At 48.3% G+C, this 24,034-nt stretch overlaps 1 protein-coding gene across 3 annotated transcripts in view; it reads left to right on the top strand.

The window, feature by feature from the left end:
• LOC140385885 (transcription initiation factor TFIID subunit 4-like) overlaps nucleotides 1-24,034 on the top strand; it is a 315,117-nt gene that overhangs the window by 4,514 nt on the left and 286,569 nt on the right. For all 3 annotated transcript variants that reach the window (XR_011933491.1, XM_072468499.1, XM_072468498.1), the window contains exons 2-5: nucleotides 9,168-9,316; nucleotides 9,427-9,540; nucleotides 18,682-18,801; nucleotides 21,663-21,785. Coding sequence is in view for 2 of the 3 variants with exons in the window: in XM_072468499.1 (XP_072324600.1) it covers nucleotides 9,168-9,316; nucleotides 9,427-9,540; nucleotides 18,682-18,801; nucleotides 21,663-21,785 (506 nt within the window). In the remaining variant the exon portion in view is untranslated. The remainder of the gene's footprint in view (nucleotides 1-9,167; nucleotides 9,317-9,426; nucleotides 9,541-18,681; nucleotides 18,802-21,662; nucleotides 21,786-24,034) is intronic.

The raw sequence follows: 24,034 nt of genomic DNA, 5'->3' as shown, positions 1-24,034 counted from the left end.
GTATGTTCATTTTGATCGACTGCACACTTCCCACGAGGGATAGTGGGAGTGTGTTCCATCTTTGACGGTCCTTTTTGACTTCCTCTCTCAGACTGGTCAGGTTCCATATGTGGATCCCCTTCCAGTCATGAGCGATTTGGATCCCCAGGTGATGTGTTGGGTGCTCTGGATCCATGGAACACATACAGGCCACCAACACTTAAAATAGTGCAACACTATTATTAAGCTAGAAACTGTTGAACATACTTTCACTGTGGGTTAACACGATGTTAGATTAAGCTAAAGACCTATGCCTGTCCGAACCAGTTGATGCACTCAGCACTTGATGAAGATCTGTGCTGTAAGCTGTGAGCTCTGTCCTTCTGAGGCGAATGAGCGGGAACTCTGATGCCCTCTGTCTATATAGTGAGTGTGCTCTAACTGGTGATTGGTTGCGGTGTTGTGTGTGTTGATTGGTCTTGCTGTGTGTCCATCAGTGTGTGTGTCTGCACCATGATATACTGGTGTGTATTATGACACCAGGTAGGGGAATTTATGTTGGGTTTGTTTGAACGGTAATCCAGTTAGTGCTGCCCCCGCCTACTTGTGGATGTACCGGGAAGATCTCGGTTTTGCTCATGTTGAGTTTGTAGCCCAAGAAGGCACCAAACTATTTCAGGAGCGTGATGATTCCTTCCATGCTGCTTTGTGGGTCTAAAATGTAGAGGAGCATGTCACCTGCATAGAGCGAGACTCTGTGCTCTCTGCCTCCCCTTTGGATCCCCCTCCAGTTTTATGCTGTTCTGAGAGCGATTGCTAATGGTTCGAACAGCAGCGGGGACAGTGGGCATCCCTGCCTGGTGCCCCTGTCCAGCTGGAAGTACTGTGAGTTGGTGTTGTTTGTCCGTATGCTCGCCATGGGAGCGTTGTATAGGAGCTTCACCCAGGAGGTGAACCCTGTTCCGAGCCCGAACCGCTCCAGTACCTCTGAGGTACTTCCTTTCGACTCCGTTGAAAGCCTTTTTTGCGTACAGGAAGACGATCACCTTTGGTGTTCTCTCCCTGAATGGAATCATTATCACGTTCAGAGGGCAGCACGGTGGCACAGTGGTTAGCACTGTTGTCTCACGGCGCCGAGGTCCCAGGTTCGATCCCGGCTCTGGGTCACTGTCCGTGTGGAGTTTGCACATTCTCCCCGTGTTTGCGTGGGTTTCACCCCCACAACCCAAAGATGTACAGGCCAGGTGGATTGGCCATGTTAAATTGCCCCTTAATTGGAAAATAAAAAATGAATTGGGTACTCGTTATCACGTTCAGCAGGCGCCTGGTGTTCGCGGTTAGCTGTCTACCTTTGACAAAGCCCATTTGGTCCTCTGCGACCACCTCTGGTACGTAGTCTTCTAGCCTTTTGGCGAGGATTTTGGCCAATGTTTTGGCGTCTTCTTTTAGTAGTGAGATGGGTCTGTATGACCCACATTCCGTTGGGGCTTTGTCTTTCTTAGGCATTTGCGAGATTGAGGCCTGTGCTAGTGTAGGTGGCAGTGTGCCTCTAGCCAGTGAATCTGTGAACATCTCCCGCAGATGCGAGGCCAGTGCTATTGCAAATTTTTTATAGAAGTTGGCCGGGAACCCGTCCGGTCCCAGCGCCTTCCCCACCTGCATGGAGCTAATACTGTATGATCTCACCCAGTGCTAGTGGTGCTTCCAAGCCCTGTTTAGGTATAGACAGAGTCAACGGATAGGAGGTGATTTCGCGTTTGGACTGGGTGGTGTTCACGACTCTCTGTAACAGTATAACTGTTAACTATATACAGTATACTGTGTAATAGTATAGCCTGTTATGATCTTGGTACCACAGCTCTGATCTGTATAGTGTTTTTAACAGTCTCGAGGTACTCTCCAGGAATTTCATCAAACAATATTTGGCATCAAGCGACATTTTTAAGAATTATTTTATGGGATTTGGGCATTGCTGGAGTGGACGGCATTTGGTCCATACCCCCAATTTCCGTTGACCTGAGTGGCTAGCTCGGCCGTTTCAGAGGGATGTTAGCAGTCAACCACCTGCTGAGGCTAGGCCAGGTGAGGATTTCCTTCCCTAAAGGACGTTAGTGAGCTATGGCAATGATGCTTGTCACATTGCTGATTGGTGTGATCAGTCAGTACAGCCTCATTGCTGACACTAACTTTATTGAATTTAAATTCCACCAGCTGCCATGGTGGGAGTTGAGCGTGTGCCCTCAGCATTAGCCTGGGCCTTTAGCTTATTAGCCCAGAGACATTACCACTGCTTGGGGTAGGTTTTAAGGCATGTTTTGAAGGAGAGCGCTTTAGGGAATTCCAGAGCTTGCGACTGAGACAGCTGAAGGTGTAACTATGAACCTGATCTTGAAGTATGGCACGGAGCTGCTGCTTGGGCAGTGCCTTGCGATCGGGGATCACTTGCTTATAGAACATAGAACGATACAGCGCAGTACAGGCCCTTCGGCCCACGATGTTGCACCGAAACAAAAGCCATCTAACCTACACTATGCCATTATCATCCATATGTTTATCCAATAAACTTTTAAATGCCCTCAATGTTGGCGAGTTCACTACTGTAGCAGGTAGGGCATTCCACGGCCTCACTACTCTTTGCGTAAAGAACCTACCTCTGACCTCTGTCCTATATCTATTACCCCTCAGTTTAAAGCTATGTCCCCTCGTGCCAGCTTCACTCTGATACACTGGGTTCTGAGACTGCTGATAACCCCAGTGCGAATCTGAAGACTGTCACATGCGGGCAGGTGCTGCTTGAGGAATTGGGTAGATGAGTTGTTTCGAGATTTGTGCGCTCTCTCCGATGCTTCGACTTTGCCCAAGTCTCTGTATTCGGTGCCTTTTGAATGAAACGTCTCCGTTTTGGTTGGTCATAAGCCAGGGGCTCCCATGAGTCGGTGGGTATGTCTGACCTCTTCAGGGATTCTTTGAGGACATCCCTAAAGTGATTTCACTGTGTTCCTGAGAGCGTTCTCTACAACCAACTGTCCAAACACAGAAGTGATGGCGCATGGAACTTGCACGTGTGTTAGGATGGGTAATTGTTTCCAGCTCATAACTGTAGCGTTCCATTCAATCGGCATTCATCAAAGGATATTGAAGAGCCCATGGGGCGATTGACTTTCTTGCTAACTGTAATGCGTAAAGCCCTTGTTTTACCTGCAGTTAGGCAGCTGCCAGAAAGCTGAACATTTATTACCCGCTGACTTGTTTCGATGTTTGTCTTTTGTGCGTGTATTTTGTCAGGTACTTTGCTTCAGTGAAACTTTACTTTGGGTAACTTCATAATAGCACCAAGACTCATCCATAGCCTCGTAGTAAATTAAATAGAGCTGTAGCTTAATGGGGCAGTCCACATTGAGAATAGAGTAAGATTGCAACTCCATTGAGGTGAAGGTGATCTGCGTTTTGAATTGCAATGCCTTGTTTCAATCTCGTACATACAATTCCCCTTAAATCACAAGACCCACCTGACTTCAACATGTATTTGGCCATATCTTCATTGTGTCAAAATTCTGGAGCTCCCTAACCTAACAGTACTGTGGGAGCACTTTCACCACATGGTCCTCAATAGTCTAGTGACGCGGCTCACCACCACTGCCTTGAGAGCAACAAGAAATAGGCACTAAATGCTGGCCTTTTCAGAGATGCCCACATGCCAAGAGCAAATATTAAGGTTTTTTTTGTTCATGGGCTGTGGATGTCACAGGCTAGACCAGCGGGTTATTGCCCTTGAGGAAGGTGGTGAGCTATTCCTTGAATGGCTGCAGTCCATGCGGTGCAGATACACCCACAGTGCTGTTAGGGAGTGCCAGGATTTTGATCTAGTGGCAAAGGAGGAACAACCGATAATTTCCAAATCAGGATGCTGTGTGGCTTGGAGTTGCGCTTTCAGATAGTGGTGTTTCCATGCAACTGCTGCCCATTCCCTTCTAGATGATGGAGGTTGTGGGTTTGGAAGGTGCTGTTGAAGGAGGCGTGGTGTGTTCCGACAGTGCATCCTGTAGACGATGCACGTGGCTGCTTCTGCGTTGGTGATGGAGGGAGTGAATGGCTAAGGTGTGGGTGGGGTGCTGATCAAGCGGGGCTGCTGTGTCCCGGATGGTGTTGAGCTTCTAGTATTGTTGGAGCAGCACTCATCCAGGCAAGTGGGAAGTATTCCGTCACACTCCTGACTTGTGCCTTCTAGGTGGTGGGTAGGCTTTGGGGATTCTGGAGGTGAGTTGCTCACACGAAGAAGGAGTAGGCCTCTCGGCCCCTGAAGCCTGCTCCGTTATTCAATCAGATCATGGCTGTCGTCTCAGATTTCCCAGCCTCGTACCTGTTCTTGTAGATACAGTATTTATGTGGCTAGTCCAGTTCAGTTTCCGGTCATTGGTAACCCCCAGGATGTTGGTTCAGCAGTGGTAATGCTGTTGAATGTCGTTGGGGGGGGGGTGCGTTTTATCTGTTGTTGGAAATGTCATTGCCTGGCACTTGTTCGGACTGGCTACTTGTTTGCCAGGTGTTGACCAGGCTTTGCTGAATTTGGAGAATTACGTATCTGGAGAATTGCGAATGGTGCTGAACATTATGCAAATATTCCATCTTCTGACCTTCCGATGGAGGAGGGTCATTAATGAAGCAGCTGAAGATGTTTGGGCCTAGGACACTACCCTGTGGAACTCCTGCAGCAGTGCTCTAAGGCTGAAATGATCATCCTCCAACAATCACAACCATCTTCCTGTGTGCTAGGTATGACGACAGCCAGTGGACCCCTACCCCAATTCCCATTGACTCCAGTTTTGCTGGGTTCCTTGATGCCAAACTCGGGTGAAATGCTGTCTTGATGTCAAGGCCAGTCGTTCGCCTCACCTCGTGAATTCAACTCTTTTGTCCATATTTCCAGGATGAGAAATGTTAGCCATTTGGCAGAGTTCCAACTTTCAGTTAATTTAGCCCCCCCCCCCCCCCCCCCCCCCCACCACCACATGAGCACATGGTGACAATCATATTTACCGCCCCTCCCTGTTCTGTGTCTAACTTCTTGAAAATGAATGAATGAAAATCGCTTATTGTCACAAGTAGGCCCAAATGCAGTTACTGTGAAAAGCCCCTAGTCGCCACATTCCGGCGCCTGTTCGGGGAGGCTGTTATCTTCATCTCTGTCCAACCTACACTTTGCTGTTGATAAGAGCTTCTGTCCAAAGATGTGCAGGTTAGATGGATTGGCCATGCTAAATTGCCCCTTAGTGTCCCAAAGGTTAGGTCAGGTTACGGGGATAGAATTTACAGTGCAGAAGGAGGCCATTCAGCCCATCGAGTCTGCACCGGCTCTTGGAAGAGCATCCCACCCAAGCCCACACTGCCACCCCATCCCTATAATCCCGTAACCCCACCCAACACTGAGGGCAATTTTGGACACTAAGGGCAATTTAGCATGGCCAATCCCGGAGGATACCCACGCACACACGGGAGAATGTGCCGACTCCGCACAGACAGTGACCCAAGCCGGAAATCGAACCTGGGACCCTGGCGCTGTGAAGCAATTGTGCTAACCACTATGCTAGGGTGGAGGCGTGGGCTTCAGTATGGTGCTCTTTCCAAGGGCCAGTGCAGACTCGATGGGCCGATTGGCCTCATTCTGCACTGTAAATTCTATGATCAACTGAAGTGAATTCCACAGCCTGGTTACTTCAATGACATTTCCTTTGCCTTCCGTTCAAATGTTACGTGCTGTACAAGGCACCTTTTCACTCTATCTCATTCATTGTCATCATTTCAGCACTGTTCTATTAACCTACATTCTGTACTCCAATGGGAAAAGAGCCATCTTTTCATATTTTCGTTATCTTGTAGTAGACAGCATAATGGTGATCCATGTTGTGCTCTTTATACTTACTAAACTGTGCTACCCAATATTTCACACACTGCTCTAATTGGAGCTTTAGCCCACAAGACATTGGAGCAGATTAGGCTACTCGGCCCATCGAACCTGCTCCGCCATTCAATCATGGCTGATATTTTTCTCATCCCCATTCTCCTGCCTTCTCCCCATAACCCCTTATTAATCAACAACCTATCTATCTCTGTCTTAAAGACACTCGGTGATTTGGCCTCCACAGCCTTCTGCAGCAAAGAGTTCCACAGATTCACCACCCTCTGGCTGAAGAAATTCCTCAGCTCTGTTTTAAAGGATCGTCCCTTTAGTCTGAGATTGTGTCCTCTGGTTCTAGTTTTTCCTACAAGTGGAAACATCCTCTCCACGTCCACTCTATCCAGGCCTTGCAATATCTGTAAGTTTCAATAAGATCCTCCCTCATCCTTCTAAACTCCAACGAGTACAGATCCAGAGCCTCAACCGTTCCTCATACGACAAGTTCTTCATTCCAGGGATCATTCTTGTGAACCTCCTCTGGACCCTTTCCAAGGCCAGCGCATCCTTTCTTAGATACGGGCCTTAATAAATACGTTGATCATTGCGGTCATTACCTCTGGGCCTTTATGTCTTGTAATCTAAGGTAAAAGATCTGGAGTTCTATTTACTTGCACATAAATTGTTCCCCTGTCTTCTCCATCCCATGCCCCCCATCGCCAATCGCACTGCTTCTCCATCGCTTGAGCTGACTTTCATTCTCCCCTAACAGCATTGTGGGTGTACCCACACCACATGGACTGTAGTGGCTCAAGAAGGCCGCTCACCACCACCTTCTCGAGGAGCAATTAGGGATGGGCAACAAATGCTGTCTGAGCCAATGAGGCCCACATCTGCTGAAAGAATACAATGTTCAGGATATAATTACTGCTGCTGTTTGATTTACAGAATCTGTATCATATGCTGACATTGAATTCCACTTTTTAGCCCAGTGCCCTATCTTGTTAATGCCTTTCAATTTATTTGGTCTTCAAAGGAATTATAACTCAGTTTTTGGTACCATCTGCAAAATTTCACACAGCTATTCACTGTGCAAATATCAAAATCAGTGGGTATATTGTGCATGGGAGTGACACCAGAATTGACCATGTGGACACCACAATTCACTACTTTAAAGACTGCCCATTATTCTCTGTTTTTCCCCCTTCCTCCTCTCCACTCCTTGATTGTATAACTTTAATCCTCTAATAATCTCCCATCTGGTGGTTGTACTAAAGTTTCTCCTTCAGTCCATTTACACAGTATCCAACAGCGAAGAGAGACTTGCATTTATGTAGCACCATTTGCAGTCGCCAGATGCGTCTCAGCTAAAGAAGTATTTTGAAGTACAGTCACTATATTAATGTAGAAAGAATGGTGGCAGTTTGAGCACAACACACTCCCACAAACAACAATGTGCCAGCAACTGGATAAACTGTTTTTGTGATGTTGATTGATAAATATTGGCTGGGAGACTGGAGATAATAGCCCTGCGATTAGAAATAGTGCCACGGGATCTTTACATCCACTGAAGCAGCAGACGGAGCCTTGGTTAACCTCCTATGTGAAAGTTGGCACCTTGGACATTGTGGTACTGGAGTGTCAGCCTAGGTTTTTGTCCTCGCGTCCCAGAGTTAGGTGGTTCATTTTGGCAAGATGAATATGGAGAGACATAAAATAAAGGGAGAAATTCTTAAGGAGGTACAGGAACGCTGTTGTGTGCGTACATGCGCGTCATTGACGGTGACAGGGCATGTTGAGAGAGAGTTAATAAAGCACATCGTATCCTAGGTCTTGTTAATAGGGGCATTTGAGTACGAGAGTAAGGAGGTCATGTTGAACTTGTATAAGACACTAGTTCAGCCCTGCGTCCAGATCTGGGTGCCATACCTGAGGAAGGATGTGAAGACATTGGAGGGTGCAGAGATGATTCACAAAAATGATTCCAGGGATGCAGAACTGTAGCTGTGAGGATAGATTGGAGAGGTTGGGACTGTTTTTCCCGGAGGAAAGAAAGGAGACTAGATAGAGATATTCAAGGTCCTGGAGGGTTTGGACAGGGTAAGCACAGAGAGACTGTTCCCTCTCGTACATCAAGAACCAGAAGGTGCAGCTTCAATATAATGGACAAATGGAGTAGTAGCAATGTGAAGGAAAACGGTTCCACACAGAGGATGGCTGGAGTCTGGAACAAACTTCCTGAGAGGGTGGTGTAGAGGCAGGTTTGATCGAGGTAGTCAAAAAAGAATTGGATTGCTTTCTGAAAAGAGAATCTGCAAGGTTAAGGGGATAAGGCAGGAGAGTGGGATTAGGTAGAATGCTCCTTCAATGAGCCAGTGCAGACTTGATGGGCTGAATGGCCTCCTGTGCTGTAAAGTTTCTGTGGCTTGAACCCACACCCTTTATGACTTGACTGGCATAGCCACAGCTGACTTAATACTACCTGGTGTATCAAAAAGATCTTTGATTTCCTCAAAGGATCGTTGAAAGTTTGCCCAGCACAGTTGCCTCCTTTGCTGGCTTAAGAGTTATCTTCTCTATATCCAGATACATGATCATTGCACGCACTGAAAACGTCCTCCCCATTCCATTGTTCGAAATAAGTCCAACTGTATTGAACGATGTTTTTCAAATCCAGCTCCATTTGGAGAGAGGTGTGCGAAGGTGGATTTGAGATCTCAAAATAAAAAAACAAGTGCCGGAAATATTCCGGCCTGGCAGAATCTGCGGAGGGAGAAGCGCTATTTCGAAGACGAGCAGGGGGTTATCCCCAATGTACTGGTGAATATTTATTCAACCAACGTTACTCCAAACAGATTATTCGATCATTTTATCACACTGCTGTTTGTGGGCTCTCGCTGTGTCCAAGTTTGCTATGGCGTTTCTCATATCACGGCAGTGACTAGACTTAAAAAGACACTTCATTGGCGGTCAAGCATTTTGAAGTAACCCAAGGTTGTGAAAGGGGCTCTGGTCTTTGTTGTTAGAGCCGATAATGAAAACCTGATGCAGGCAGTTAACTGTGGTGATTGTAAGCCAACCATTATTTACATTGATGGAATACTCCAAATCTGGGGACAAGGTGATGTACAAGTTTGCATCTACAGATAGCTGGGTCATGTTCTGACGAGAGTGACCGAATGACACGAGTGCTGCTGGTGCAGGAATGGTGTGAAAAGAAATGAGTTTTCAGCAGTCAAATTCGGTTCCATTTTGTGTGCGGTGTTCGGTAACTTGCCTGTGTGATGCCTTACAGGTATGGTGCTTGCTCGAAGTGACAGTGGACAGCTAGTGCTAGTTCCACAGAAAGCTATTGCTCAGGCTAAAGCCTGGGCTCAAGGAACTGGGAGCACCTCAACTGCAGCAGCTACGAGCACACCCTTGGTCCGAATTTCCACCGGACAGGTAAGGGTATTAACATTCCTAGTGATCCAATTTGTGTCGCTGCTTTGTCGGATCTTTTAATATCTCACTGATATTTTTTTTCTGTGTTGGGGGGGCTGTTGGTTAACTAGGTAACTGGGACCCAGAGAATTCCCAATCAAGTGAAGCCCCCTGCTGTCCAGCTGAAGCAGTTACAGGCTGGAGGACAGACGAGTGCAACATCACAACGTATCACGGTTGTGCAGGTGAGAAGTGTTTCGTTTTTTAAAGGAGACTTGTTAAGAAATAGGAACCGGAATATGCCCCATTGCTCTGGGATTCTGCTCTGCTATTCAGTGCAATCATGGCTGATTTACTCCCAACTCCACCCACTGTCTCCATATCTCTGAATTTCCCTGTATACCCCATCGATCTCTGATTTTTCTCTACTGAATGACTGAGCATCCACAATATAGAGAATTTCAGAGATCCACAACCCTCTTGAGTGAAGAAATTACTCCTTATCTGAGCACAAACTGGCTGACCCTTCTCTTTTAAAAAAAAAAAAAAAAAAAATTTTTATTCTCCTTTTTCACATTTTCTCCTGCATTTACACCCATCAACAATAAACAATAATCAGCAAGATATGTCAATCCCCATAACAATAACAACGATTCCATCCGCCCACCAACCCCCAAACATCAGCCCGCATGTTTACATAAACAAATGACAAAAAGGAATCGGGGATTACCCAGAGTCACCCTTAATCTACACAGCCCCCCCACCGCACCCCCAACTAATGTTCGATGTTATCCAGTTCTTGAAAGTGCATAATAAATAGTGCCCATGACTTGTAGAACCCCTCGGAGCTTCCCCTCAGTTCGAACTTAACCTTTTCAAGGTTAAAGTATTCCAACAGGTCCCCCCGCCACGCCAGGGCACTGGGTAGAGAGGCTGCTCTCCATCCCAGCAGGATCCGCCTTCGGGCGATCAACGAGGCGAAGGCTATGATATCTGCCTCCGCTCCCGTTTCCAACCCTGGCTGGTCCGACACCCGCCTCCTGGGGACCTGGGACCAGTTTCACACGCACCACCTTGGAAATAACCCTAAACACCTCCTTCCAGTACACTCCTAGCTTTGGACAGGACCAAAACATATGAACGTGATTAGCCCCCCCCCCCCCCGCAACGCTCACAAGCATCCTCTACTCCTTCAAAAAATCGGCACATCCTCGCCCTAGTGAGGTGCGCTCTATATACCACCTTCAGCTGTATCAGCCCCAACCTCGCACATGAGGTGGAGGCATTCACTCTCCGGAGCACCTCACACCAGACCCCCTCCTCTATAACCTCTCCCAGCTCTTCATCCCACTTTGCTTTGATCCCTTCCAGTGGTGCCTTATCCTCTTCCAAAATAGCTCCATACACCGCTGACACTGCCCCCTTCTCCAGTCCCCTTGTCGTCAACACCTCCTTCAGCAATGTGGAGGCCGGTTCCTCTGGGAAGCTCTGTATCTCCTTCCTGGCAAAATCCCGAACCTGCATGTACCTAAACACTTCTCCCTGCTCTAGCCCATACTTCGCTTCCAGCTCTCTCAATCCTGCAAACCGACCCCAAGAAACAAATCTTTTAGTGTCTTAATCCCCTTCTCTTCCCATTTCCGAAAACTTCCATCCCACCTCGCTGGCTCAAATCTGTGGTTCCCCCGAATCGGCATTTCCCTTGACCCTACCCCCAACCCGAAGTGTTGGCGAAACTGCCTCCAGATTTTCAATGAAGCTATTATTACCGGACTCCCTGAATATTTCCCCGGAGCTATCGGGAGCGGTGCTGTTGCTAGTGCCTTCAGCCCCGACCCCCTTCACAAACTCTCCTCCATTCTGACCCACTGAGAATCAACCCCTCTGACCCAGCTCCGCACCTTCTCCACATTCGCCGCCCAGTAGTAGTACAACAGGTTCGGGAGACCCAAACCCCCTGCCTGCCTTCCCCTCTGTAGCAGCACCTTTCTCACTCTGGCCACCTTCCCTCCCCATATGAATGAGGTAATCCCTCAATCTCCCTGAAAAAAGACTTTGGCAGGAAAATCGGTAGGCATTGAAAAATAAACCGGAACCCCGGCAACACATTCATTTTAACCGCCTGTACCCGACCCGCCAGTGACAGAGGAAGGCAGTCCCACCTTGCCAGACCGGCTTTCACTCTCCCCACCAAACTAGTGATGTTGTACCTGCGAAGCCTCCCCCACTCCCGGGCAACCTGCACCCCCAGACACCTAAAATGAGTCCCTGCTCTACGGAATGGCAGCCCCCCCTCCCATGCCCGAGACACCACAAAATACTCACTCTTGTCCAGGTTCAGCTTGTACCCCGAGAAAGACCCAAATACCCGCAGTAGCTCCAATATTCCTCCTATCAATGCACTCGGTTACGACACATACAGCAGCAAGTTGTCGGCATATAAGGACACCCTATGCTCTATTTCCCCCCCCCCCCCCCCCCCCCCCCCACTATTCCTTTCCATGCTCCCGAACCTCTCAATGCGATGCAAACAGCATGGGGGACATAGGACATCCCTGTCTCGTTCCACGGTGGAGAGAAAAGTATCTCAAACTGATAGTATTTGTGCGGACACTCGCCTTCGGCTCCTCATATAATAGCTTTACCCAGTTCACAAACCTTGGTCCAATCCCAAACCACTCCAGCACTGCCATCAGGTATCCCCATTCTACCCGATCAAACGCCTTCTCGGCGTCCAATGCCACAACTACCTCTGTTTCCTTCCCTTCCGCCGGTGCCATAACAATGTTCAAAACCCTCCTAATGTTCGAAAACAGCTGCCTCCCTTTCACAAACCCCATCTGATCCTCCCCTATCACCTTCGGGAGGCACTCCTCCAGCCTACCCGCCAGTACCTTCGCCAACACTTTTGCGTCCACATTCAGAAGTGATATGGGCCGATACGACCCACACTCCGTCGGATCCTTATCTTTTTTTAGCAACAATGAAATCGATGCCTGCCCCAAGGTTTGCGGCAACACCCCCTTCCCTATTGCCTCCTCAAACATCCCCACCATCAGGGGTGCCAACCTATCCTTAAATTTTTTATAATATTCCACCGGAAACCCATCCGGCCCTGCCACCTTCCCCGACTGCATCCTCCCAATCGCATCCTTTATCTCCTGCTCCACTATTGCTCCTTCGAATGTAGCCCTGTCCCCCTCCCCTAGCCTCAGGTACTCCAACCCATCGAGAAATTCCTGCATCTCACGGTCTCCCCCGGGTGGCTCTCATAAACAACCTCTCATAAAACTCCTCAAAAACCTTGTTAATCAGCACTGGGGCCACCACCAACTTCCCTGCCCTATCCTTCACCTGAAGAATTTTCCCTTGCCGCTGCCTCCCTCCGTAGCTGACCTGCTAGCATATCCCCCGCCTTATCTCCATGTTCATAAACTGCACCCCTTGCTCGTCTCAGTTGGCGCACCGCCTTCCTGGTGGACAGAACCTCGCCTGTAGTTCCTTCCACTTTTCCAGCTTCGCCGGGTCCCCATCCTCTGCATACCTCCTATCTACCTCCAACATCTCATCTATTACCCTCTGCCGCTCCAACCTCTCCTCTTTGTCCACCCTGGCCTTAAATGAAATGACCTCACCACCGCCTTTAGAGCCTCCCAGATGACTGCCTTCGACACCTCACCCGTACAATTGAAACCTACATATTCCTTAATTACCTTTTCAATTTTCTCACAGAACACTTGGTTCCCCAAAAGCCCCACATCCAGTTTCCACCCCGGTCTCTGCGCTGCCCCCTTCTCCAGCACCATATCCACCCAATGTGGAGCGTGATCTGACACTGCAATTGCAGAGTATTACAACCCCTTGACTCCAGCCAGCAAAGCCTTCCCCACCACAAAAAAGTCGATCCACGAGTATACCTTATGGACCGCTGAGAAACAAGAGTACTCCCGTTCCCTTGGGTGCAGGGTCTCGTCCGTGTCCAAGTCGGGAATAGCCCCAAACAACTTCCTCCCGAATCCCACATCATCCCAATTGGGACCGTATACACTTAACAGCGCCATTAATCTCCCCTCCAGTGCCCCTGCCACAATCACATATCTACCCCCTGATCTGCCACAACCTTCTCCATCTGGAAGTGTACCCTTTTGCTGACCAACACCGCTACCCCTCGAGCCCTTCCATCAAATCCGGAGTGAAACACTTGGCTAACCCAGCCCTTTTTAAGTCTCACCTGGTCCTTCACCCTCAAGTGAGTCTCCTGCAGCATTGCTACATCGGCTTTTAAGATGTGCAAGCACTCTTGACCGGACCTCCTAACCCTCTCTAACCCTCTCACGTTCCACGTGACTATCCTTACTGGGGGTCTCTTCTCTCCCCCCCCCCCCCCCCCCCCCCCCCAACCTTTCTTATCCACCATCACCATACCACCGGGCCCTGCCCCTTAAGCCTGACCCGCCCCTGTCCATTGTTAACATCGAACCCCTGCCCCCCCCCTCCCCTCCCAAGAAAACCCCCTACAAAAACAACCCGCAACACCCATCCCTCCACCCCCTCTTGCTCGCCTCGTAGGCCTATTGAAGCCTGCTATCCAGGCTCCAACGTCCGCAGCCCTCCTCTCACCTCACCCCCGATCACTAACTGACTAGTCAGCTAGCGCGGGTGGCTCCCCCTGCCAAGACCTCTCACCCCCTTCCACCCAGTCCCAGAGAAAGAAACTCCAAAACAAACCCAACAATCCAACCCCTACAATTCACTAACATAACATTTAACTGTCGCAACACAGAATGCCATTAACTTGAACTCTGTAACAATGCAAAGAGAAGTAAATTTCAATACAAATCAATAAAAAGAAAGTTGTAACATTTTCCAGCCGCTCAAACACAGTCCACAGTCTCTCTTCCAGTTCCGCTCTTCACGTCTGTCCCAAGCCTTCTGCCCTCACGAACGCCTCAGCCGCCTCCGCTGTCTCAAAATAAAAGTCTTTGTTACTTTCAACTTCGCCGGGTACACCACACCAAATCGCACCCCCTTGTACAAAACCGCCTTCACTCGCCCAAACGCCGCTCGTCTTTTTGCCAACTCCACCGTCAAGTCCTGGTAGATCCGAACCGCAGTACCATCCCACAGCACCTCACGCTCCTGCTTCGCCCAGCTTAATACCTTCTCCTTCATGCAAAACTTATTGAAGCAGATAATTACTGCCCTTGGCGGCTCGTTCACTTTGGGCTTCGGCCTTAATGACAGATGAGCTCGGTCTAGCTCGTACAGGGTGGGGGGCTCCCCCTCCCCCATCAGCTCCGCCAACTTCTTAGCGAAGTATTGCGTTGGCCTTGGGCCCTCTGTCCCTTCGGGCAAGCCCACAATTCTCAAATTGTGCCGCCTTGAGCGGTTTTCCAAGTCTTCCAGCTTTGCTCGGAGTCCTCTGTTAACCTCCACCACCCTCCGCAGCTCATTCCCCATCGAGGTGACCTGGTCGCTGTGTCGTGTCACGGCCTCCTCCAGCTCCTTCATCTTCTCGCCCTGCTCTCTCACCTCGGCCGATGCCTTTGCCACCTCCACCCTCTTCGGGCCGATTGCCTCCTCCACCAATGACCTCAACACGACCGCCGTCTCTTTCCTCAAGGCCTCCATGTGCCTCACAAACTGTTTTTCCAGCTCCACCGCCATCACCTCGGTCAACTTCTCCACCGTAAGTAGTTCGGCTTCCGCCATCCTGTGAACACTTTTGCTCGTCTTCTCCTTCGGCGGCGAACTCGATTCGGCCCATCGAGTCTGCACTGGCTCTTGGAAAGAGCACCCTACCCAAGGTCAACACCTCCACCCTATCGCCGTAACCCAGTAACCCCACCCAACACTAAGGACAATCTTGGACACTAAGGGCAATTTATCATGGCCAATCCACCTAACCTGCACATCTTTGGACTGTGGGAGGAAACCGGAGCACCCGGAGGAAACCCACGCACACACGGGGAGGATGTGCAGACTCCGCACAGACAGTGACCCAAGCCGGAATCAAACTTGGGACCCTGGAGCTGTGAAGCAATTGTGCTATCCACAATGTTACCATGCTGCCCTTTTGAGGGGGAGAGCTGACTGGTGGTGATTTAATCCGAGGGTCACCACACCTCAGACGAGGGGCAAGTTTGAGAAGGCGGGGCCTTCATGAATAACCTCAGCTGATATAGGGCAGGACTTGATTTAATAAATCTTCATTCCACTCCCTCAAGGGCAAGTATATACTTCCTTGGGCAAGAGACCAAATTGCGGGCAGTAGTTGTACCAAGGTCCGATATAATTGTAGTCAGACTTCTTCACTCCAAAATTCCATCCTTTTTTTTTAATAAACATTTTATTGAGGTATTTTTTGTTATTATAACAACAACACCACAAACAATGTACATGAAACTATAAAGATAGTGCAAAAGCCGTCTCCCTCCCTTACAGGTCCCACCTTTGTTAACCTCCTACTCTAAGCTAAACTAACCCCCCCACCCCCATTTCTGCTGACGATTAATTTTCCGCGAAGAAGTCGACGAACGGTTGCCACCTCCAGGCGAACCCTAACTGACCCTCTCAAGACAAACTTGATTTTCTCCAAACCGAGAAAGCTAGCCATGTCCGTTAGCCAGGTCTCCGGCTTCGGGGGCTTTGAGTCTCTCCAAGCTAATAGTTTCCGTCTCCGGGCTACCAGGGAAGCAAAGGCCAGCACGTCTGCCTCTTTCTCCTGGATTCCCGGGTCTTCCGACACCCCGAAAACCGCCACCTCTGGACCCAGCGCCACCCTTGTTTTTAACACCATGGACATGACACCTGCAAACCCCTGCCCAAATCCCCTAAGCTTCGGACATGCCCAGAACATGTTGACATGGTTCGCTGGTCCTTCTGCACATTTTGCACACCTGTCTTCCACCCCAAAGAATCTGCTCATCCGGGCCACTGTCATGTGAGCCCGGTGGATGACCTTGAATTGTATCAGGCTGAGCCTGGCACATGTTGCGGATGCGTTGACTCTACTCAACACGTCCGAACATAGACCATCCTCTATCTCACCTCCCAGCTCCTCCTCCCTCTTACGCTTCAGCTCCTCGGTCTGCGTCTCCTCTGACCCCATAAGTTCCTTGTAAATGTCAGAGACGCTCCCTTCTCCTACCCATCCTCTGGAAACTACTCTGTCCTGAATCCCCCTTAGGGGTAGGAGCGGGAAGGTTGACACCTGTTTATGTAGGAAGTCCCGCACCTGCAGATACCTGAATTTGTTTCTCCTCGCCAACCCAAACTTTTCCTCCAACGCCCTCATACTCGGAAAGCTCCCCTCTATAAACATATCCCCCATCCTCTCAATCCCTGCTCTCCGCCATATCCAGAACCCCCCCGTCCATACTTCCTGGGGCAAACCGGTGATTATTACAGATTGGGGACCAGACCAATGCTCCTTCTGCTCCCACATGTCTCCTCCATTGCCCCCAGACTCTCAGGGCTGCCACCACCACGAGGCTGGTGGAGTACCGTGCCGGCGGGAACGGCAGAGGCACAGTTACCAATGTCCCCAGACTGGTGCCCTTGCATGAAGCCGCTTCCATACGCTCCCTGCCGACCCTCCCCCACCACCCACTTCCTGATCATGGCTATATTCGCCGCCCAGTAATAGTTACTAAAATTTGGCAGCGCCAGCCCGCCCTCTCCTCAAGCATAACAATCCTTACTCACGGGGTCTTGCCCGCCCACACAAAGCCAGTGATCACTTTGTTGACCCGTTTAAAAAAGGATTGCGGAATAAAGATGGCGAGACATTGAAACACAAACAGGAATCTCGGGAGGACCGTCATCTTCACCGTCTACACCCTCCCAGCTGATGACAACGGGAGCGCGTCCCATTTCTGAAAATTGTCCATCATTTGGTCTACTAGCCGGGCCAGATTTAATTTATGCAGCCGGTCCCATTCCTGCGCCACTTGAATATCTAGGTACCTAAAGCCTCCTCTTAATCTAAACAGCAGCTCCCCCAATCGCCTTTCCTGTCCCCTCGCCTGGACCGCAAATATCTAAATTCCATCCTTTATAATACCATTTCCTAATTGCTTCCAATCTCTGCATGTTGAGTTTCTGTGAATCAAGTACATGGACCTCCAGGTCCCTCTGAATACCCACCTCTCAGTCCCACCATTTCAAAGACAATCCATTTTTAGATAGAAAAATGCAGTAATGTGTCAAATTCTGAATTATTTTAAAGCATTTGCTACTCTGGTTACAATCAGATTGTGGCAGTATGTAATATACTGTGGAAGGATAGAAAGAGTGAACATTTCCAGTCTTGACCTTTTCAGTTCTGATGGAAGATCGTTGTCCCCCCCCTCGCTTTTTGCTCCCAGTTCCAGTTTATTGCTGTGTTTATTTTAAAGTGCTTTGTGCATCTCCAGCGCTACTTGAATGTAATGCATGTGATCCAACATGAATGTGCAGTGTTCTTTGGAACTCTAGTTGGCTTTTATTCCTTCGTGGGATGTGTGCATTGCTGCCTAGGCCAGCATTTATTGACCCATCCCTAATTGCCCTTGGAAAGGTGGTGGTTTCATTCCGGGAAAAGGCACCATCCTTCAGGTGCAGGACAAATCGCTTCCTGAATTTGTTTGTGTTCTCTATAAGAACTTTTAACAGTGGTTTGAGGTAGGATATGTACTCGGGGTGGGATTCACTGATTGTTTTAATGCATTATAGTTTTTTTTCATACACATTTAATTAATGTTAGATTTCTGTGATGAGGTAATTTTTGTTCTTTGATTGCAATTGTTTATTTACATGTAATTTGCTTTAACAGACAAGCAATGTTACCTGTGTGGATTTCTCCTTGCATAATTAAGTTGTGGGGAGGCAGTGGCTTAATGGTACTGTCAGTGGACTAACAATCCAGAGACGCAGGGTGATCATCTGGGGTCCCGGGTTCGAATCCCAAACTGGCCGATGGTGAAATTCAAATTCAATAAAAATCTGGAATGAAAAGTCTGATAATGACCATGAAACTGATGAAATTGCCGATGATCATAAAAATCCACCCGGTTCACTCATGTCCTTTAGGGAAGGACATCTGCTGACCTGACCTGGTCTGGCCTACATCTGACTGCAGATCTACAGCAACATGGTTGACTTAACTGCCCCTCTGAAATGGGTCCAGCAAACCACTCGGTTGGAGTCATTTGGTCACTTGGAGGGGAACCTTCAAGTTGTGATGTTCCCATGCATCAGCTAACAATTATTCTGCTTCTTTGTGATAAACATACCTTTGTTTCTCGATCATTAGTCTATAAAAATGTATTTCTAATAAGAAATATTAATTATACGGCATGGTACGTGCACCAGCTTTTAATTGCAACTTTATTTTTAATATTAAGCCGCAGACTGCGGGTGCGGTGATTGCACCAAAGGCCACATCAACAGTCGTCCAAAAGCAAGCATCAGTGCCAGCAGACCGTTCAGCCACTGTGCCAGTTGTACAGGCCAGTGCGTCGCCGGTAAGACTGAAGGGAATCAAAATTGATGGCTGTTTTTCGAATTGACTTGGAGCAGAGGTGGAGGGGGGGGGGGGTTGCATTTGCATCATGTTTTTCATCACCAGTGGACATCAGAATGTGCTTTAAAGCCAATTAAGCTGTTCTGTAGTTTCTGTTTATTCGTTCACAGGGTATACATTTTGTTGACGAGGCCAGCATTTATATCCCATCTGTTTGAGAATGTGGTGGTGGGGGCAGCACGATGGCACAGTGGTTAGCACTACAACCTCACGGCGCCGAGGTCCCAGGTTCGATCCCGGCTCTGGGTCACTGCCCGTGTGGAGTTTGCACATTCTCCCCGTGTTTGTGTGGGTTTCGCCCCCACAACCCAAAAATGTGCAGGGTAGGTGCATTGGCCACGCTAAATTGCCCCTCAATTGGAAAAGAATGAATTGGGTATTGAGAATGGTGGTGAACCAATGCAGTCCATGTGGTGCAGGTGCACCCACAGTGCTGTTGGGGAGGGAGTTCCAAGAGTGAGTCATCGACAGTGAAGAAACGGCCAATATAAATATATCCAAGTCAGGATGATGTGTGGCTTGGAGAGGAACTTCCAGATGGTGGTGCTCCCATGTATCTGCCGCCCCTTGTCCTTCAAGGTGGTAGCAGTCATGCGTTTGGAAGATGCTGCCGAAGGGGCCTTGGTGAGTTGCTGCAGTACATCTTGTAGATGCTACATACTGCAGCCCCTGTGCGTCGGGGGTGGAGAGTGAGAATGCTTGTTGATGGAGTGCCAGTCAAGTGGGCTGCTTTGTCCTGAATGGTGTCGAGCTTCTTGAGTGTCATCGGAGCTGCACTCATCCAGGCAAGTGGAGAGTATTCCATCACACTCCTGACTTGTGCCTTGTAGATGGTGGACAGGCTTTGGGAAGTCAGCAGGTGAGTTCCTTGCTGCAGGTTTCCAAACCTCTGACTTGCTCTTGTGACCACAGTATTTTCTTTTTAAATTTAGAGTGCCCAATTCATTTTTCCAATTAAGGGGCAATTTAGCGTGGCCAATTCACCTAACCTGCACACTTTTGGGTTGTGGGGGTGAAACCCACGCAGACACGTGGAGAATGTGCAAACACCACACGGAGACTGACCCGGAGCTGGGATCGAACCTGGGACCTCGGCGCTGTGAGACAGCAGTGCTAACCACTGTTTGACCGTGCTGCCCTTGACCACAGTATTTATATGGTTAGTCCAGTTCAGTTTCTGGTTAATGGTAACCCCCCCCCTCTGTCCACCGTCCAGGATGTTTATAGTGGGGGAGTCAGCGACGGTGATGCCATTGAATTTCAAGGGTTGATGGTTAGATTCTCTCTTGTTGGAGATGGTCATTGCCTGGCATTTGTGTGGCATGAATGTTACTTATCAGCCCAAGCCTGGACATTGTCCAGGTGTTGCTGAATTTGGACATGGACTCTTTCAGTGTCTCAGGAGTCGTGAATGGTGCTGACATTGTGCAGTCATCAGCAAACATCCCCACTTCTCATCTTATGACGGAGGGAATGTCATTGATAAAGCAACCAAGATGGTTGAGCCGAGAACACTACCCTGAGGAACTCCTGTAGTGATGTCTTGGAGCTGAGACGACTGCCTTCAAACGAAACAACCAGCTTCCTTTGTGCCAGCCATGACTCCAACCAGCAGACTTTCTCCCCGATTGCCAATGACTCAGTTTTGCTCGGGCTCCTTGACACCACACTTAGTGAAAGTGACCTTGATGTCAAGGGAGTCATTCTCCCCTCACCCATGGAGTTCGGCTCTTTTGTCTGTGTTTGAACCAAGGCTGCAATGAGGTCAGGAGCTGAGGGGCCCTGGCGGAACCCAAACTGAGCGTCCGTGAGTAGATTATTGCTAAACAAGTGCTGATTGATAGTATTGTTGATGTCTCCTTCCATCACTTTAACATCCTCTTGGTATCCACCCGATCAAATACCCTCAGGACCTTGTGGGTTTCTGTAAGGTCACCTCTCATCCTTCTAAACTCCAATAGGTTGTAGGCCCAACCTCGGCAACCTTCCTCATAAGACAAGCCCCTCATCCTAGGAATGAGTCAAGTGAACCATCTCTGTTTGAACGCAGTTATATCTTCTTTCAAATACGAGACCAAAGCTGTAGACAGTATTCCAAATGTGGCCTCATCAAGGTCCTGTACAGCTGCGGTAAAATTTCCCCACTTTGATATTCCATTCCCCTTGCAACAAACACCTGAATAACTTGCTGTATCTAGAGACACAGAATATTACAAGTACAGAAGAGAGGCCCTTGGGCCCCATCGAGTCTGCACTGACAAAACTACGCTAAATCTACACTAATCCCACTTCCTGGCACTTGGGCCCTAGCCTCCAACATTTGAAGTGCTCATAAGTGCATTGTTTAAAGTTTGAGGTTTCCCACCTCTGCTACCTTCCCAGCAGTGAATTCCAGAATCTTACCACCCTCTACGCGAAAACTTGTTTCCTCAAATCCCCTCTAAACCCCCTGCCCCTCACTCTAAAATTATACCCCCTCATTATTAACCCTTCAACTAACCTGCAGACTAACTTTGTGATTCGCGTCCCAAGTCACCCAGATGCCTCCACAGCCAAGTTCTGCAATCTCGATTTGAATAGTGCAGTGCTTTTGGCGTGCGAGGTTTGAATTATGAGGATAGCTTGCATAAACTTGACTGGTGTTCACTTGCATGTTGAAAATAAAGGGGTGATCAAATGGAGGTGTTTGATTACTGGGTTCAGAAGAGCAATAATTCCTCTGCTGGGGGAATCAAGAACAAGGTGTTTTGCCAAGGATTCTCTCTCTTCAATTTGTCTTAATACTGTTGAATGTTTTTGTAGGAAACTTTGGAAAATGTGAAGAAATGCAAGAACTTCCTTGCAACATTAATTAAATTGGCTTCCAGTGGATCCCACTCACCACAAATGTCATGTAATGTGAAGGCTTTAGTGCAAAAACTACTGGTAAGATGAGTTTCCCGTTAACATTAGACACTACTTTTTTTGTGACAACTTTTCGGCAGATAAATAATTCATAATTTTAACATTGCTGAAAAGAGAGACATGTTGTTAATGACACAGCTGATGGTAAACGTCGGGTTATTCTAAATCACAGAAGGGAAGGTTGAAACAATTGCCCTCACCTTTCGTTTGCAATTTGTTATAATGTGAGGGAATGTTTGAAAGCAAGAGAATGATGTCCCAGACATTTTGTGATTATTACAGATAAAATAAATGTTAACTAATAAAATAACATAAACTAGAAATACCCTTAACTAAGACGATGATTATGTGCAGTTGGGGGGGGTTTAAATAAAATCTAATTTCCCCTGTGTTGCGACTCAGGGTCGTATGGGGTTGGAATTGACCACACGCTAGCCTAGGGTGTCGCGACAGTCGATATACACTTAAGGTCTCTCTAATCCTAAGTACTACCAGGGTCCTACCATTCATAGTTCAATTTTTTACCATGTTAGTCTGCTCCAAGTCCATTATCTCACATTTTTTCAGGTTGAATTCTATTTGTTCACTGCCCAGCCCACATGGCCAGTCCATTGATATCCTCCTGCAGCCTATGGCTATCGTCCTCACTATTTACCACCCTGCCAATTTTCATGTTATCAGTGAACTTCTTGATCATACCCTGTACATTTAAATCTGAATCATTAGTGTACACAGATAGTAGGAGCCCCATTCCTGAGCACCGCAGAACCCAACTGGAAACAGACCTCCAGTCACAGAAACATCCCTGACCCTCTGCTTCCTGCCTCATGGCCAAGCAGGGGCCCCATTCCTGAGCACCGCAGAACCCAACTGGAAACAGACCTCCAGTCACAGAAACATCCCTGACCCTCTGCTTCCTGCCTCATGGCCAAGCAGGAGCCCCATTCCTGAGCACCGTAGAACCCAACTGGAAACAGACCTCCAGTCACAGAAACATCCCTGACCCTCTGCATCCTGCCTCATGGCCAATTTTGGATCCAATGTGCCATTTTGCCTTAGATCCCATGGGCCTTTGACCAGCCTGCCATGAGGCACCGTATCAAAAGCCTGGCTAAAGTCCATATAGATCACATCAAACGCATTGCCCTTAACAGCACTCCTGGTTACCTCTCCAAAAGATTTGATTAAATTCATCAGGCACAACCTTTGCTTAAACAAATCAATGCTGACTATCCCTAGTAATCTGTGTCTATCCAAGTGCAGATATATTCTGTCGCTCAGAATTCTTTCCAGTAACGTCCCCACCACTATGATTAGACTGACTGGCCTATAATTGCTTGGGCTTACTCTCGTTTTTAATAATGGGACAATGCTAGCTGTCCTCCAGTCCTCTTTTCTAAAAATAAATTTAGAATATCCAATTAATTTTTTCCCAATTAAGGGGCAATTTAGCATTATCAATCCACCTAACCTGCACATCTTTGGGTTGTAGGGGTGAAACCCACACAGACATAGGAAGAATGTTCAAACTCCACACAGACAGTGACCCGGGGACGGGATCGAACCAGGGTTCTCAGCGCCATAGACAGCAGTGCTAACCACTGTGCCGCCCTGTCCTCCAGTCCCCTGGCACCTCACCTGTGGCCACAGAGGATTTGAACATTACTGTTAGTGCCCCTGATGTCGTCTCCATTGCCTCCCTTATTAGCCTGGGATACATTTGATCTGGCCCTGTGAATTTATCCACTTTTAAGGCTGCTACACCTGCTAGAACCTCCTCTCTGTTAATATCTCTAATACTTCACAGTTCTCCATCGTGATGTCTACACCTGCGTCAACCTTGTACAAATCCATTATATTCTGTTCCCCATTGCCAGCTTGCCTTCGGTAAGCATCTGTCTGCAGTGCTGCTAGGCTTATCAACATATCAGCGTAACAAAACTGCCCCTGCCTTAAGCCGCTTGCGTTTTCCTCGTGGTGTTTAAAATATGTAACAGGCAGAAAATAACAATTTTTTGGCTTTCCCTGATAAACACATGTTATCGCTATTTTCTGACATGGCCGAAGCTTTTCACCTTGCACTCATGAGGAAAAAGAGAGAGTGCCAGCTGAATCTGCATACGTTCATACACAAGGGCCTGTTCGCTGCAAACAAAAGGAATGTGTTCAAGCCTTGTCCCTTTTTTTAATTACCCGGGAACCTGGGGAGCCTATTGGTTTCTCCATTGCAATGCCCTGACCAATCAGTTGACTTGTCGACCAGTCAGCGC

This window comes from Scyliorhinus torazame, chromosome 11 (assembly GCF_047496885.1).
Source record: "Scyliorhinus torazame isolate Kashiwa2021f chromosome 11, sScyTor2.1, whole genome shotgun sequence".
In the NCBI taxonomy this organism is placed as follows: Eukaryota; Metazoa; Chordata; class Chondrichthyes; order Carcharhiniformes; family Scyliorhinidae; genus Scyliorhinus; species Scyliorhinus torazame.
This window is presented reverse-complemented; position numbering and strand designations above follow the sequence as displayed.